The sequence below is a fragment of the Solanum dulcamara genome, chromosome 10, assembly GCF_947179165.1.
Source record: "Solanum dulcamara chromosome 10, daSolDulc1.2, whole genome shotgun sequence".
NCBI lineage: Eukaryota > Viridiplantae > Streptophyta > Magnoliopsida > Solanales > Solanaceae > Solanum > Solanum dulcamara.
The window spans coordinates 51,035,291-51,054,311 of NC_077246.1; the positions used below are offsets into that span (position 1 = coordinate 51,035,291).

Genomic DNA, 19,021 nt, shown 5'->3' on the forward strand with positions numbered 1-19,021 from the left:
GGAAGCAGGTATTTGTTCTTTAATGTCACCTTATTCAACTATCAGTAGTCTATGCATATGCGAAATTACCCATCATTATTTTGTACAAATAATACTAGCGCACCCCACATCGATGCACTTGGCCTGATGAATCCCTTATCTAGAAAGTCTTTTAGTTACTTCTTCATTTCCTTTAATTCTGCTAATGCAATTCTATATGGGGGAATTGATATTAGTCGGACATCTGATAATGTATCAATAGAAAAATTAATCTTCCTTTCTCGGAATACCAGGTTTCAGATCAATGCTTTGCTGCAATCGCTTCGATCTACCCCCTCGGTGAAAAATATAGCTCATCTAGAAAGACATGAAAATTCATTACCCACTGGAATAACTGAAGTGTTAGTAGGTTAATATCAATATGTTAAACTCAGGCGGTATGGTAAATGCAGCCTTTGGTGATCATTTTCTTTCCCTAACTATAGAAAATAGACCTGTTTTTTGTTGTTGTCAAATCACCCTCATGGGTGGAGTCCTGATGACATCTTTTGAGAAATAATCTACCACACATATCACAATGCAACACAACTGATCTAGATTACTGTGGATGGCGATACTGCTGCAAGCTCGACATTTGCAAACTCTCTCTTGGGCCTAATTATCCCTGATGATCATATCTATTATTCTAGGACTGTTGTAGTGGAGGCCTAGGTAGCCTAGTAGAATATCTGGGTCTAGGAGTCCCATGAACCCATGAAAATCTCTTCAAAATTAGTAGGTTTGGACCGCCTCTGCTTTCCCCCTTAAGCTCGCTCTACTCTAAATTGTCGATGTCTAAACTCCTCCAGATTTTGACCAACCACCCGTATATGGGAGATATGAATATCTTTGTTTAGTTTTGATATGGTACAAACCTTAACATACTCTACAGCCAGCCCTCATATAAATATGTATGTCCTAGAATCGATCATATCTCCAATCATTGGTGCATACCAAGCTAGAGAATCAAATCGCAGCCCGTAGTCCCTAACACTCATACTTCCCTAGGAAAGGTTTAAGAACTGATCAACTCAAGAATCTTGAATCTCTCTAGGTAGATAATAATATAAAAAGGCCTTAGTGAAGTGATCCCAAGTGGCTAGGTGTACATTGCCCCCCCCCCCTCTGGACCTCTTCCAACCCTCATACCATAGAACTGCTATGTTTGTAAGCCTGAATGGTGCTAACTCAACAGACTGTAGCTGAAGCATGCATAACCTTAAAAATTCTATGCAGCTGGTAAATAAAGTGCTAAGGCTCTTTTTTGCGGTCAGTCCCTGTATACTGGGAGGACTCAAGGTAAGGAACTCTCAAACCCTTGACCTTCTGGGCCCTTTAGAAGGTCCAGCTACATCCATTGTTGCTGCCTGGCTGCATGACTGTTAGCTAAGCTAACATATAAAGTGCACTACTAAATTACTGATCTATAGAAATAGGAAGAGCTGGAAGTGATGCTGAAGGTTCTTTAGGTCTCCTGATGTAACAGTGATACTAGGGTGAGGGGTAAAGAGTTTCCCTTACTTCCTATAGTAGAACTGCCCCGATAGGTGGTTCTCTACTCATATCTTCACTTATGGGTGCATCTGAATTCTAGATAACTGCTCTTTGATGTGTCATTAGCATTTCTCTTTTAGTACAAGGACAATAACAATCATAAGTCAAAGAACCCAACCCTTATGACTCAGCTCTATAACACGATTTGAGTAGAAGAAGGGTAATATTTCTGAATAATGTCAGTAGCTTCTTGCTTATACAGTGTGGTGCACAACACATTTATGAATAAGAATCTACTATATATGGCATACAGACTCCCTAGAATATGACGTTGCTCTAATACTAAGTTTGTCACACCCCAAACTCAAGGGGTGCAACTGGCACCTATTTCCAAAACTTAGGCCAAAGCCGACCCTGCTGAACCACTTTCTAATGGCGCATGGCATCCATACACAAATAAGAAAATGAAAAGTATATCTTGATTTAAAAATAAGCTCTCGGTCAACAAGGACCCTATTAATAGCTCTACAACAAAAATAGTTATTCCTAACAGTTTATATAAAGAAATAACCAACTAGCACACAAGCCTATTTGGGCCATCGAGGCTACCATGATATCTAGGAAAACATAAACTCTATGTGGGCCATCAAAGCCAACATGATATCTATACAAAAGCAACAGTATATCAAATGACTATCAAACTAAAAACAACCAGTACACAAGACCAACTTGGCCAATAACATGACTATACAACCCAAAACCCTAGTCTATAAGCCTCTATAAATACAATACTTGGAAGGAACAACACCTCGGCCTACCCAAAATCTATAAACAGCAAAAAAAAAACCTCTGAGGTTCAGGTAATCCTTAGAAGAAAGGATTCAACAAATCAGCTGGATAGGCGGCTGTGCTAATCAATTGGTCTTTCTAGTCATCACTTAGGACCTTCAGGCAATAATGTAGCACCCCTAGGCAATGGGGTGTCAATACGAGGTAATGTACCGAGTATGAAAGGCAACTAAAAGCTGAAACTGAAGTATAAGTACTAAACAAAAAGGGAAGGGGTGAAACATAAGTACAATACCTTATCTCCATATAACAAGGGAATATAAACATATAACAAGCAATAATTTGAACTGGCCCCCATAAGCCCACCAGGTACAAATAACACACAATCACTATAACTCTTAACTAGTGCAAACAATCCCTAGATACCCATATTAGCCCCCTTACCTGGATCTCCATGATAATCTGATTTGAACTATCTGAATGTACATGTGAGATAAATTAATGTAGATCTTAGGCTCTGTGGTACAATGCATATATGTTGCCCTATAGGTACAGCCTGCCCATTCCGTAAGTATTTTCTACCTTTCCCATAGGCTCGGTCTTCTCGGCTTGTAGGCTTGGTATAACACTCAACCTATATTCTCAAGGACCCTATAGTGTCAGTATCTGCTGAGGCCAAAATAAGCTCATAAGAGGTAGCTAGATGATAAAATATCACAACAATAATAGGTGATTATAATTAATCAGAACGCAATCATAACATGCTTTTTTAGGCCACTAGGCAAGGAGTAGAGTGTCGGTGATAGGCATTAATCATACAGTAGTTGCCGAATAAATAGGGTAAAGCTATAAGTTATATAATGACTATAAATAGGTCATGACAAGCTTAGGCCATTACGATTATGCTAGAAGAGAAATAATAGCCTTGACATACCTTTCAACCAAAGCCAAAAAATTATCTCTATGAAGCTTGGCCAACCAAAAGTAATGCAATAATGTGAAAATCAATATGGCTGTAAGAACAAGCCTTAACTAATTGATAAGGTGCTTTTGTCAAATTCTTGACCAGCCAACTCCAACACATAAAATGAGTCCAATAACAAAAATAATCAGTAGCAGCTAAATTTATTGAATACATTCCAGTGACATTCCAAAGGAGCGACAAGCTCCTAAGGCAACATAACTAAGAGTTTTTCACATCATTCAAACCAACAATCATCGAATGCGACTCGAATAAGAATCACACCAACCTCCTATTCCCGCCATCACCTTAACACCATTAAGAAACAACAAAAATAGCCAAACTAACTAAGAAAAAGGGGTTGCACATAGCCACAGTATCAAAGACTCCACCACGTGGCTCAAAAATGTATAAAAATGATACTTGAACATGGAGTTATGAAGGAGGGTTATAAAAAGAAGGTTACCATAAAAAATGCTTGAAATAAGAAGATTAAAAATCTTCCTCCTTGCAGCAATAACAAATGGATCCTATGATAAGAACATTATACCACAACAATGAGCTTGCAATGTAGAGCAATTTCTGCTAAACTTTCGAGTTGAGAATCTAAGCATCCAAGGAGTATTTGGGAGGTGGGTTAGGTGTTTTTCTTTGTTTCCATCTGTTTTAATGCAAAAATTTATGAAGGTGGTGGTCTTTTATAAATACCACCGACTTAGAGATAGGGGGACCCACCTAGAGGTGCATGCTTGTGCAATCTTATAGAAACGTGCATATCTCACTATTTTGAAGTTGTATGGACAAATGGTTTAGTTTGTTAGAAACTAGACTCGTAGACCTTCGATTTGATAGTTCATTTCTATTCTAACTCTTTATATATTAGGAGAAAAATGTTGAGACATCTAACCCAAAATTTTAGAGAATTTCTTAACAATATTTACAATAACTTTTGCCGACTTTTATTTCGCAACTTCCTTGCCTTCCATCCTTAACATATGAACTTTGTGCAATTAAAATAACTCATAAAAAAAACTCCTTATATGTTAAGGAGTCTTACTCTTATTCCAAAAGTATAAGTTAATTTCAACGTTCAAACAGGCGGGTTGTCACATATACGCACTCCACTATGATGCCCACCAATCGGTGACGCATGACAAGTGTCAAGGATATTATCTACCTCAACATCCGGAACACATATCCTAAGCATATGATCAGCATATTCCCATAATAGATATGGTTTATCCCAAAAGTACTTCTTACCATAAAAAAGAAACCTCTTTCGTTAATAGAACTTCAGCCCCTTGGGAAGAATCCCGCACACAATATAATTAGCAAAATCATCTTACCATAGTGGATTATCATTAGACACAACCATCACCAATTCATCGGGAAACTTCAATATCCTTTTCACCAAACACAAAAACATAGAATTTAAGCCTTGACGAGTGGTCCACTACTTGATTTTCATAACCTTTTTGACCCTTGACTTCAAAGTCGAATTCCTACAATAACAACACCCATCGAATCAACTGCGCTTTGCAAAAACGTATAGAAGCATGGTCGGTGTGTACTACCACCTAGGTCCCCAAAACATTAGCTCTAAACTTCTCAAAAGCATACAACATGGCTAACAACTCTTGCTCAGTGATGATGTAGTTCTTTTAAGCTATATTCAAGATCTTACTTGCATAATATATTGGGTGAAAATGGTTTCCCTTCCACTGGCCAAGCACATCTCCCAAAGCTACGCCACTTACATCGCACATTAGCTCAAATGGAATATTCCAATCTGGAGCAACAACGATAGGAGCTGAAACGAGCTTCTTCGTAAGATACAAAAATACTTTGAGACAAGCTGCATCAAATTCGAACACACTTTCCTTTTTAAGTAACCTGCAAAGAGGATATGCCACCTTAGAGAAATCCTTTATAAATTGCCGGTAAAAACCTGCATGACCCAAGAAGCTTCGAACACCTTTGATTGAAATGGAATGAGGCAACAGTGAAATAACCTCAACCTTTTCTTGATCAACCTGAATGTCATTCCCAAAATTTTATGCCCCAATACAATACCTTCCTTCATCATAAAGTGACATTTCTCCAAATTGAGAACAAGATTTGTTTTGACACAGCTTTGCAATACTCTCCCCCAAGGCAAGTTTCGAATATATCTCCCACAATCAAGAAGTCATCCATGAAGACTTTTATTATTTCCTCCACCATATCAGCGAAAATAGATAGCATACACCTTTGAAACATCATAGGAGCATTACACAAACCAAAGGCCATACGCTTGAATGCAAAAGTGTCATATATACAAGTGAAGGTCATCTTCTCTTGGTCTTTTGGAGCAATGGAGATTTGATTGATCTATCTAAGAAACAATACCCACCACAGCCGCAAGTCTATTGAGCATTTGATCCACAAACGCATAGAAAAGGGATCATTTTTGGTCTATGTATTTAGTTTTCTATAATCTATACACACTCTCCACCTAGTTACCAGTCTCATAGACACTAATTCATTCTTCTTATTAGGGACAATGGTCAGACCACCTTTCTTTGGTACACATTGAACGGGATTTACCCATTTGTTATCCGCAATAGGATAGACAACTCCCACGTCAAGCCACTTAATAATATCTTTGTTAATAACTTCTTGCATTGGAGGATTAAACCTCCTTTATTGCTCAATACTTGTCTTACAATCACTAGCCAATTAAACTTTATGGGTACAAACACCGGGAGGAATTCCTACAATGTCAGCAATCGTCCACCCTATAACTTTGACAAATCTTTTCAACACACTAACAAGCGTTTGCACTTTCCATTCAAGTAAATCCACAATAACAATTATGGGAAAAGTGCAATTGGCTCCCAAAAACACATAACAAAGATAAGAAGGTAGAACCTTCAATTCAAGCTTTGGTGGTTCATCGATAGATGGCTTTGTGGGTGGAGTCTCTGTATTCTTTAAATCAATATCAAGCTTTACAAGGTTCTTGGAATAGGACCCAAGGTCCGAAAGAGCATCCACAACTTTATCGTGATTGTGGGTTTCTTCCCATCAAAGGTCAACAACAAAACAGCCAACGATTCACCCACACTTAAAATTTAATTCACATTTGCAACCACTTCATCACTCATGTAAATGACCAATATCACATGGAGGTCACTTGGTTGCTTCATCAATTTACAAACATTGAATATGACTTCCTCACTATTTACCCAGAATTTCAATTCACCATTTTTCACATCAACAAGAGCCCTCTTAATAGTTAAGAATGGCCTATCAAGGATAATAGTAACCTCGACATCAATCTCATAATCGATAATTAAAAAATCAACCATAAAAAATAAACTTATCTACCTTTACCAAAATATCATAGAAAATGCAAATAGGACGCTTAATGGATCGATCGGCCATAAGAAGACACATTGTAGTTATTTTAGGCTCATCCAACCTAAGTTGCTTGAAGATAAAATAGGGCATCAAGTTAAAGCTTGCCCTTAAATCACATAGTGTTGTAGAAAATTGGTACAACCCAATAGTGGAAGGAATAGTAAAGCACCCGGATCATCTTTCTTTACAACCACGTTGCTCGACATAATATCACTACAACTATGAGAGAGATCAATAGTTTCAAAATCCATGCTCCTCTTTTTAGTCACCAACACCTTCTTAAATTTAACATAACCAGGCATCTCGAATAATGCCTCCACCAAAGAAAGATAAATAGAAAGAGTTTTGAAGATGGAAAGAAATTTTTGGAACTTCACGTCCTCATCCCTCTTCTTCAATCTTTGAGGAAAAAGGTGGAGTGACTTTGGGAAGTGTCTTTGTAGTTACCGCAGGAGGGACAACCTCCACATTGGACTCTTCAGCATCAATGAAATCAACAATCTTCGGTGCATCATCAACCTCATTGGAAGCTTCCTTATTTAATTCCTCGGCCAGCTCATCACTCTCAAATACAATAGTTTTTCCATTGCTTGAACTAGACATATCATCATTGGACACATCACTTCCTACAACTTTACAACTCTGGGTCAAGATTTCCATACCTTGTGCCTCAAGTTGCTTGATAGACATCGAATGAGAGGTCACCATTTGGTTCAATAAGGAGAAATCATCCTTCATCTTCTTGAGCACTTTATTCGATCCTTTTACCTTATTTAGGATGCGGACAAGCATATCCTCAGTCCAAAAGCTTTCAGAGTTGGTATTTGGTTCCTTAGGTTTTCGAAGGTTATGAGAAGGCACATAATGAGGTCTATCACCATCTCTTTCTCTACAGTTTGTGCCTCTATTAGGCCAATCTCTTTCCCTTTCGCTCCGATCACCATCTCGATCTTCATTCCAACCTTGATTCCGGCCCGGCCTGGATAGACTGGATGAGAATCCCCCCCCCCTAAATTGGTTCACTAAAAACTAGACCTTTTCATTATATATTGCATCAAACTTAGCATTATCTGGGCTCACCCCAGTATTAGCACTAACCACAATCACAGTCATATAACCACCACCCATGATATGTTTTGAAAACAAGTCAATTTGGGTCATTATATTTGCCATATTTTCATCATGTCAAGGTTCTTCTCCAGTTGTTCCTTGGTAATACCAACACTAAGAGGGGATACATGATCCTCCATTGTATGTCATGCACAGTTAATTTTTGTCATCTCATCAAGCAACATTGATTACACAGCAAATGGTTGACGCATAATTTCATCTCGAATGAGTTGATTAGCCACTCATTTATTCACAGTATCAAGACTTCGATAGAAATATTGCAGCAGCACATTATCTGGTAACCCATGAGTAGGGCATTGCAGTAATAACTTTTGGAACCTCAAATACTTTTTCTGAATCAGCTCACCATCAACTTCTTTGAAGTTTTGAATGTTGTTCCTCAATTTCGACATCTTCAAAGAGGGAAAAATCTTTCATGAAAGCCTACTCCTCCCAAGAAGTTATAGAGTCCCATGTTAATTCAGCCAATAAATTTGTTGCTTCCCCCATTAGAGAAAAGGGAAATATCTTCATTCGGATGGACTCTTGAGAGATGTTCTTGAAGGAGAATGGACTACACTCATGCAAGAAATTTTGAATGTAATCATGATGGTCCTCATAAGCAAGTCCCCCGAAGAAGCCTTTCATCTGTAGCAACTGAAGCATCGTCCCGGTCACATGAAATATCATATTGCCCACAGTTGGGGGCAACCTGATGGCACCAGAACTGCTTATTTGGTCAATATTGACATAATTCAAGTTACCGATGTAGTAATTTTGACCATGTAGACTAGCAGCGTTATTCCCGTGAATACTCATATCCTCACCTAACAAGAACAAAAATAAGAAAAATAATAGTAAGAGAGTTCTACTACAAACTAAATCATGAACAAACTTCAATAAAAGAACTCTAATCACCGTTCCCCAGCAACGGTGCCATTTTTGATAATGCTCAAGTATACCTCTTATGATTAAACGTAAAGGCGATCATTCGCAAGTATAAACCTAATGTATAAGGACGGGGTTGAACCCCACAAGGAATGGTATTAAAAAGAATTCGAATATGAAGTACGAAAGTATTCTAACTTCTTGTAGAGTCAAAATAAAAAAAGCGTAACATAATATAAATCGGTAAATTTTAATTATTAATAAAGAGAGTTTAGTAGTCTATCATTAACAAGGACAATGATCACGGAGTTTGAAAAAGTAGATGAGAGACTTCTAGGTGAGGTGAGTAGTTAGAATCATAGTTCAAACAAGGGTAAAAGTACAGCTCAATGTAGTTAATTATCGATGAGTAGGCTAGATTAAGGAAACATTCAACATGCATCTTTCGATCACTAATATACTTTCCATTCAATCTCTCTCAAACCTACACATGGGTACTAGCACAAATCAATCCAAACCTTAGCATAATTTCCTATCGAGAGAGAAATTCACAATTGACACGGATCAACGACTATTCATTAATTCACCCACTCCATACAACCCTCTCAAGAAAATATGGACATACAAAGTAAACCTAATTTTGGAACCTTAATTCATAAGTTAAAACATGTTGAATTAATAAAAATCATCTCAAATTAACACAATATTGAACTAGTATACAAAACCAAGTTCAAAAGTAAGATTCAACTACCTTACCACCCCCTTAGAAGGCAGGGGTTTTAGCTACACATTACAAAACTAAAGAGAATTATCTGAAATAGTTGTCTCCCTTTAGTTTCAGCTGAATTACACTTTCAATTTGAAGTACCCAATGCTAAAATCCCAAATTTCATCAAAAACAAAGTTCAAAACTCTAATGAGTTAAAAGGTTCTTCTTTCAGAATTCAGAGCAGTGTAAAGATGCCAATTTCTCTTTCTTTGGAGCTATTTATACTTTCTTCAAAATGTGGAAGAAAACTCACTTCAGAACCACTTCAGCGACATTAGTATTGCTCATCCAAGGATTTGGTGAGCCGCCAAGGAGAAGGTCTTCTCGCTTTTTAGTTGCTCCAGTTCGTCAGTGCTCAGGCTCCCTTTTGGCAAGCTCAAAGGATCCCGCATACTAGGTTGGTTGGTGAGTCACCATTTGGAGCTAATACTTGCCTTTTGCCCTAGTTTCTGCTCAAACATCTCTGAAGTTCTTAGGGAGATCAATTGAGCTGGCATTCCATGTTAGCGAGTCATTGTGTTCACACTTTCCTCGCCACTTCGCCACTTTTTCTAAGCAAGATTTTTAGTATTATTTGGCGAGCCTGATCCTGCTCGCCCTTCTCTTGGGTGAGTCGTCATTCAAATTTTTAGCTCGCCAAGTTGGTTTAACTATTGGCCCTTATTTCAAGTCTCTTCGGCGACCACATAATCCACTTGGTGAGTCATCGAGTACCTCTTTGTGAGTGTCAGCCTTCCTTTTTCACTATTTTTTCAACCTTTTGGCTTTTTTTTAAAAATGTAGAGTCATTTCCTTGTCCTTAATCCTTTATATCTGCAAATCAATACTTTAACTTTAGTTATGGACACAATATAGGCAAAAAGGATACAATTTCGTTAAATAACAAGCCTTAAATGAGTCAAAATACCCAACTCATCAAAAATCCAAGAGGCATAAAATATCAAAGGACCTCTACTTTCTTTTGATCATAATTTTTAACATTTTTATTAGAAAGTGATCCTCAAACTTTCAAAGAAGCTATGGCTTCTTCAAAAGCACAATATTGGAAAGAGACAGTCAATAGTGAGATTGAATCCATAATTAATAATCATACGTGGGAATTGGTTGATCTTCCTTCCAAAAATAAACCCTTAGGTTCCAAATGAATTTTAAAAGAAAAATGAAAGATGATGGCACAACTGATAAATATAAATCAAGACTTGTTGTCAAAGGATTTAGACAATGTGAGGGTCTTGATTACTTTGACACGTACTAACCGGTAACTAGAAGTACATCAATTCGAGTGCTAATATAGTTAGACATCATATATGGTCTAGAGATCCATCAAATTGGTGTCAAAACAGTCTTCTTGAATGGAAATTTGAAAGAAGAAATCTAAATGAAACAATCGGAAGGATTCATGAAAATGAAAAGAAGGTGTACCAACTTGTTAAGTCCTTGTATGGACTAAAACAAGAATCCAAATAATGGGATGCAAAATTTGACCATACAATATTGTCAAATAATTTCAAAATTAATGAGTGTGAAAATGTGTTTACATTAAGAACACTCCAAATAAAATTGTCATTATCTGTTTATGTGGATGATATGTTGATAATGATTAACGCTATTGCTAACATAAATGCTACTAAGCGTATGATTGCTAGTAAGTTTGATATGAAAGATCTAGGAGTTGCCGATTTGATATTGAGAATTAAGATTGACAAAACTTCTCAAGATCTAGCATTGTCTCAATCTCATTATATTCGAATGGTACTTGAAAAATTTAAGTACTTAAACTTCAAAAGTGCAAAATCATCCATTAATGTGAGTCTTGATCTTGCTAAGAATAAAGATAAAAGTCAGTCTCAATTGGATTATGCCAGAGTATTAGGAAGTTCGATGTACATCATGAATTGTACATGACCAAATAGACATAGTTTGTGTTATAAGTAAACTAAGTCGATACACAAGTAATCCTAACCAAAATCATTAGATGACAATGAAACGAGTTTTGAGATATTTAGAACATACTCAAAACTTTGTTTTGCATTACAACAAGTATCCAGTAGTTGTTGAAGGATATAGTGCTGCAAATTGAATTACTTAGTCAACTGAAACTAAGTCCATGAGTGGATACATTTTCACCATTAGTGGAGAAATAATATCTTGGAAATCATCCAAACAAACATGTATAGCTCGCTATACAATGGAGTCTGAGTTCATAACCTTAGACAAGGTCGGTGAAAAAGTTGAATGTCTCCAAAATTTCTTAGAAGATATTTTATTTTAGCTCAAATCAATGGCTCCTATATGCAAACATTGCGGCAGTCAGGCTCCAATAGAAAGGGTTTGGAGCGTTATGTATAATGATAAGTATCTTCACATAAAACGATGACACAATATCGTTAGACAAATACTCTCTAGTAAAATAATCACGCTTGACTATGTAATGTGTCAAATCCACCTACAAAAGGCCTAACTAGAGAGGTAGTTGAAAGATCATCAAAGGTAATGAGACTATATAGTCGTGGACAAATCATTGTGGTGGTAGCTCTTTCTAGAAGACTGGAGATCCAAAGATCTAGGTTCAAGGAGATCAAATAAAGTCATTGTTGACAGTTCAACATTGTCAAAATAATTTTTATGGTCCATTCTCATGATGAGATAATATTTAGTAACTAGGATAAAGCATTACGACTTTTTAATGATTTCTAAGATTGATACAGGGTATATAAAATTGTGTATCTGTGAAATAACACATTTAGAAATTACTTACATAAGTGTGAAGTGTAAGTCCCTTCAAGGAAGATTCGGTAAGGCTAGTTCTCTACGCCCTTACGGACCAAAAATTGTTCATGGCAGAAACAAATAAAACAATAAGAACCAAAATCAGTTAAAGGGTAAATTGTGTGACTTATGGTGTCTAGGTATACACCAAAGCTCGATGGTTCAAAGATATCAAATTGACCTAGTATATCCGATATATGTTTATTATGGAAAGTCCAAAAAAAAACTACTTATCCAGATGCAATTAATCCTTACTTACGAATCACAGAGTTTTTCATGCATATATTTTAAACAATAGTCATTCCCCATTCATGTGGGGGATTGTTGAATTTAAGTAATGTGCGAATTGGGAAATGCGGGCAAACCAAGTGAAAGGAAAATGAAAAGTCATTTATCCGTCATTGGTAGAAGAGAGGAAAAGTTTTGTCCTTATATTAGGAAATACTTCTTTTAGCTCTTAAAGGGTTAATTAGAGGGTGCCCCTTGCACCGTTATCGTTGTCGCTCACTAGGCTTGACCTCGGCTTCGGCTTCGGCTTCAACAAATGATGTGATTGATTGATTATTTCTTAGACAAAATTTATTTATCAATTTCATTAATTAATTTCTTTTTTCTTAAATTAATTCACCAAATTATTTAATTAATTTATTTGTGGAATTAATATAAATTCATTAATTTGCAGAGCCGGATTAACTAATTAATTAGTGGAATGAAATTAAGCTTAAATTAATGGAACTATATCGGAAAAAACATGTTGCTTCAAAAAATACATTTCCTTTCTCAAAAGACACCATGCTTGTTCTGAACAGATAGTCTGTTCTAAATAGGTGAGTTCACAGCTATTGTTTGCCATAAATAGATAGGCTTCCTCGCAGTTTTCTTCATTGAATTTTCTCCTTCTCATGCATATATTTTCTTAGAAACAAAGTTGAGTCTTTGTGTGATTTCGTTGCTGACTTTTGAGTTTGCTGAAGTTATTGAAGTTTGAGGAGCCGCTACTTCTTTAACATGTATATCCGTTTTATCATGGGAGGATATAATCCACAACCTCAAATATGGTAGGGGGTTTAAAATCCTTAAGGACACACGGTAAATTATGTGGTCTCAGATATTTAGTTATTGCATTTAAACTTTCTATTTTTCTGTTCTTCTTACATTCTTGTTGAGCACGATACCCATCATATAGTAGGTATGAATTCAGTTCTCCATCTTTCTCCGTCTTCTACTTGATCCCAATATAATAAGAAAAAGTAAAAATCGAAAAAGATAAAGATAAAGCGACAACATACAATTTGATGATCAAAATTTCTAATGATGCAGAAAAGCATGGCATTAGCTTTAATTGAATTAGCTCAACCTTGAAAAAATGAAATGGTACGCGAATGGTGAACACTTTAACTTGTCCACTAGACAAAGACTGAGCGGTTGACTACGCCAACAGGGATTTCAAACTTTGAGACTCAACCAATTTTGGATCTCCCTGCCACCATACTCGTGCAAAGTGATGGAAAGCCTTTTCAGTGGGATGATAAGAGTCAAATATTACGTGTTCCTTCACATTTTTGCACAACTCATAAACCTCTGCCGTTCCACAACTACCAAATCCTCTGTATGGACCAAACCCGCAGCATGCTGCCTTTGCTTCTTTGAAACCTTTAACATAATGAAAGTATCATTGTTATCTCTAGCCTCCTTAATTTACCCTAACATTAGGTTGTACCAGTTTAAAAATATTTCACGTTATCAGATTAATTGGAAGACAATTAAGGAGGCTAATATGGAAAGTGAGTACTAATATGGAAACATAAGATAGTTTATCTGCTATAACGAGTTAAAATATTATAATATGGTTAGAAATTCTACACCATCACCGTACATAATGCAATATTAGGTGCTAAAGTAATAGGAACGCACCATATGTTGAAGGATTCTCAAAGAGTTCATTAAGAGCATCAAAGACACTGAAGAGCGAGTATTCGAAACCTCTTAATTCCTTCTTGATCTGTTTGAGTTTTTGTGAAAGAGCTAAATTGTGCTTCTTTACTATGGTGTTGAGTTCATCCAAGCAATCACTATGAGGACCTTCCTTAAGAAAAGCAAGACCCCTAAATCTTGGTAAACAGCCCAAAGGCAGCAGATTTTGGATGCCAAATCTTCTTCCTCCAAACTTGTATATTTCCTGATTATTAAAAGAAATCATATAAAGAACAACACAACAAATTACTTCTAATCTATGTATATAGACATTTTTAATGTAAATGTATTTTTTTACCATAATGACAGTAAAGAAGTTATCCATCACCATATTTATATATTCCTGCTCTGTTGCATAAGCTAAACAAGATAAGTCCGAAGGTGTATCAGGGATGTCAAAAAGACGTAGATAATCGTTGTTGGCTATGCTGAACAAGTAGACCGCATTGGACAACAATGCCTCTGAATCTTTTTTCCCTAGATGTGCCTTCAACTTTTCTCTTACAATCTTAAAATTGCCTAATTGGGTATTTAGGCTGATCACCTGTAAGTAACACATAAGGTTTAAGTTTCATATTACACCAGTATAAAAGAACATATAAGGCCAATTAATTTCTTTGATAAACATTATTTTTTGATTTGGTAAAAATTGTATCTAACATACCATAAGAAACTGAACGTAAAAGTATATTTATGTATGTATATAACGTAAATTCCTCTAATATTAATATTGATTGGTGAGGAGTCAAGTGAGACCATCACAACTAAAATATCAATATTTTCTCATTGAAATTTTCTGTCGAAAAATGTTTAGAGTTCATTTTCACATATATTTTGATTGAATCGGTGAAAAAGAAAGTTCATTAATAATGAAAAAACTAGGAAGTTTTTCATTATTTGAGAGGGGATTTGTTTCTCAGGATGCATTTTTCCAATTAACTGATTCAGTGAAAAATTAATGAAAAACTCATGATCTATAGCAAAAAATTTCCACTCATTTACCGTGGGAGAAACCTTTATTTCTAGTAATAGTAGATGTTCAATCAAGAAAAATTATATGCAAAAATCTTTTCCAATATTGTTAATCGTTCTGAAATTTTTGTTGCTTTTTTAATGTTTCGTTTCCAATTGCATCAATTGAATTTATAAAATAATGACTCGACAAATAATTGTTTATATCATAAAATCATTTTACTTATTAATCCAATATTTTCACAAGAAAAAGTGACTTTCTGATATACTTCCTCCGTTTAATTTTATGGCGCACTCTTTTCTTTTTAATTCGATCTTATTATAATTAGTTACCCGTATAAATCGTAATGAAATGATTTTCAGTCACACAAATATCTAAGTGTTTTAGACCACAAGCTTCAAAAGCCTATCTGTCAAATCAAATAGTAACAAATAAAATGGAAACGAAGAGTAATAATTATTAGTTGAGTGATAATCAAGTCCATCAATTATAATATTTTATAATATAGAAGTTTACAACTATGTTTTAGTTTTACCAACCTTTTCAGTGTAGGTTTCATCTAGACAACCAGCACCAGCAGAGGCAAAGTTCACTCCATGATTAATCGAATGGTTGTGAAGAGCTTGGTAATATGATGGAATCATTGGTAAATATGCAAATTCCGCTAATAGTAAAAATATAAAAATACACCGTCAGTATGTAAAACTAGATTTAAAATAAAGACAGAGTGGGAAGGTACCAAGAAAATCAGGGATGAGGCGGCCGTCAGAAAATCTTCCGGTAGGATGCTTAAAATATGATTCTCCATATGGCTTAAAATTTGCTCGATATGCTGAGGGATTCATTAAGTAATTATTGTTTCCAGGATCAAACATGGAATCTCCAAACACAAAGAGACCTCTGAATTTGTTCTGCTCATCAAAATAACAAATTGATAAATTAATGCAAGATAGGAAAATCAAAATGCACAGGTGAAAGCATAGATTTCTCATTGGAGGGCAGGGGTAAAGGTAGACAAAGATTAAGACTTTTCAATTGTTCTGAATACACTCTGAATGGGATTTTATAATGCCATCTCATTACTCGCTTTCTTTTTAAATATTTTTTATTTAAGGTGTGTTGGTATTGGAGGCATATATTGGAGGATACTTGCACGTTATTGTTCCTTAAATATAATGATTATTGGTTGGATTGTTCCGCTTCTTGAAATTTTGAAGAATACACTAAAAAAACAGATTTTATTTTTTTTTAACTTGTAAATAATAGTAACTCAATAAATTTTATTGAGTATTGAATAAAATAAAATAAAAAAGATGAATATAAGGTAAATGATATTATGAACTTAAACTATTAGGAGATAAATAAGGATGTACGGGAGGGTCCTTTTACTGATGACTCGTTGGGCGGTCGGAGCGGAACTTTTTTGGGAAAAAGAACTTGAATAAGTTTGTTTTTCTGAAGGAGTCGTCATTTTCTATCAAGAACGCTATGTCATTTTCAATTCTAGCGTATTTCGGATGCTTGAAGGCCCCGCTGACACGAAGTGATTTAGAAAGATTCTTCTTTATCGATGGTGATCGGTCATGGTATTCATAGCCTTGCTTTTTTTTCGGCCAAATCCTGATTTCGTTTTGCTTCTTCCGATCATCGACCCTGATCGACTCGACTATTTTCCCTACCCCAGCACTTGATAAAATAGGGGGCCCTATACCATATATCCTGCTGCCTTGGGGCGACTGCAGGACTCGACTCTAGTGCTGTAAATAAGAAGAATTCTTTGTTCATTCCCTTTATTGAAGAGAATTTTCCACATAAGAAAATTATTTCCAAAAATTGGTTCATTACCCTATAAAAAGGAAACTAACCGCACTTTGAATAAAAGTTGTTTTTACTTCTTAGCCGTCTTTTTTTAAAATTTACAAGAACATATAATTATTCTTTTAACTTCTTACCCTTTTTTCCTAAATTTAGAAGTACATATAACATTTTCTTTTAATAATATATATAAATATTTTTAAAAAAAAAAAAATGAAGGCCTCCAAAAATATATGGGGCCCCAAGCAATGACTTTAGTGACCCAGTGGTTAAGACGGCCAGCCTTTCAATATATACCAATTTTCAAATTATTTATTAAATGCATTCTGTAATGTATATTTCATGTGTCAACACAATTCGTCAATACCAGTAAAAAAAAGGAATAGTTTCATATATGTACCAAAAATCCCTTCTTTCTGGTCACTTTTGGATACATCACGTATGTCCTGATACATTCTGTAAAGTGATGTATCCGACTGATACATCAGGTAAAGTGATGTATAAGACATCCAGATACATCACGTAAGTGATGTATCCGATCGATACATTGCGTAAAGTGATGTATCCGAATTTTTGATACATCACCTAAAGTGATGTATCCGACCGATACATCACGTACAGTAATGTATCAGAAAATAGAAGAGAGTAGAAATTTTTATAATTTTTTCAAATGGTGAAAAAGTTTAGAAAATATGGTAAAATAAGTTGTGTATTTAGATAATTTTTCCTAAATAAAATCCATTCATTTTAACTATATATAGGATTCCAACAACCCAATTTGTCTTGCTCCTTAATCAGAAGTTTGAAATTCAAGTAAAAAGATTATTATTTTTTTTGATATCGAATGTTTCTCCTTTTTTTATGAGACTTACAGACATGAAATCGAATTAATTTGAGCTCACAAACAAAAACGAGAACAGTAATGACCCTGAAGGTCATTTTTGACATTTTTATTAAAATTACCATTTTATCCCTCCCATTAGTTTTCCCAAGTCACTTTTGGTTGAGTTTGAAAGTTAGTTTTTAGAAATCTTGTGAAAAAATGAGGTTTTGCTTGAGAAATAGATTTTAAAGGCTTAAGTTGTCAAATTTTGAATTTCAGAGTCATTTGGAGTTTCGAGTCTCGGAATGGAATTCCGTCGATTTCATCAGTTTCAAAAAATGAAATTTGGTCTAGCAGAGTTACCGGAATCAGATTTGGAATTAAAACGTGAAATTTAGGTTTGAAGTTGGAAATTGAGTTAAAGTTTGATCTAAGTTTGACTTTGGTCAACATATGGAGTTCGGGTGCTCGGATTGGATTTATGATTATTCCAATGGTTTTGGGAGGCGGTTCTAATGCTAGATACGACTTCTTTATATTTTTAGAGGTTCCGAGGGTATTTTGGATAATTCAAGTGCCGAAACTAGCTTAGTTGTAACTTATCGGATTTCGAGTTAAGAAGGCCTTGAATTTGAATTTTGATAATTTTATTGAGTCCAAAACATCGAATTTAGTATGGTTGCATATATGGTTTGTGTATATGAGATTCCGAATGAATTTCGAGGGTTGTTTAGGAAGATTTGAGATTTTGAGAATTTGAGTTGCTGATCTCTTGTGCGATTGCTTTAGCGAGGGAGGGTCGCTTTAGTGGCGATCGCTTAAGAGAGATCCCCTCACTTTAGCGATGCCCTCTTAAGCGACATCCTCGTCGCTTTAGCGAGGCAGACCATTTAAGCGGGGTTCGCTTAAGCGAGCCTCGGATCGCAAAAGCGATGGTCCACTTTAGCAACACCATGTCGCTTTTGCGACATCAGATTGGGGTTTAGATGAGGTTTAATGTATTTTCACCATTTTTAACATTTTTAAGCTCAGTGTAGGCAATTGTTTCGAGGTTTTTTCGATAAAATTATTGGGTAATGTATTTATAACACTTTTTCTTAATTTTTATTGAATAATTTAGTATTTTAACTTCAAATTGTGGATTCCAAATTGGAGATTTTGAATTTTCTTGAACATGAACTTTTGAAAGAGAAATGGGGATTGTGAATTCGTTTTAACCTCATTTTTTAAATGGTT

The 19,021-nt window shown here is 35.4% G+C and overlaps 1 protein-coding gene across 1 annotated transcript; it reads right to left on the reverse strand.

The window, feature by feature from the left end:
• Nucleotides 1–13,475: 13,475 nt before the first annotated feature.
• On the reverse strand, nt 13,476–16,284 carry LOC129871477 (GDSL lipase-like). Its single transcript, XM_055946394.1, has 5 exons — nt 15,887–16,284; nt 15,687–15,811; nt 14,473–14,718; nt 14,115–14,379; nt 13,476–13,853 (listed from the first exon to the last, which is right to left on the reverse strand). The coding sequence occupies exons 1-5, from the start codon at nt 16,137–16,139 to the stop codon at nt 13,630–13,632; spliced, it is 1,113 nt and encodes a 370-aa protein (XP_055802369.1). The 5' UTR covers nt 16,140–16,284; the 3' UTR covers nt 13,476–13,629.
• Nucleotides 16,285–19,021: the final 2,737 nt, after the last annotated feature.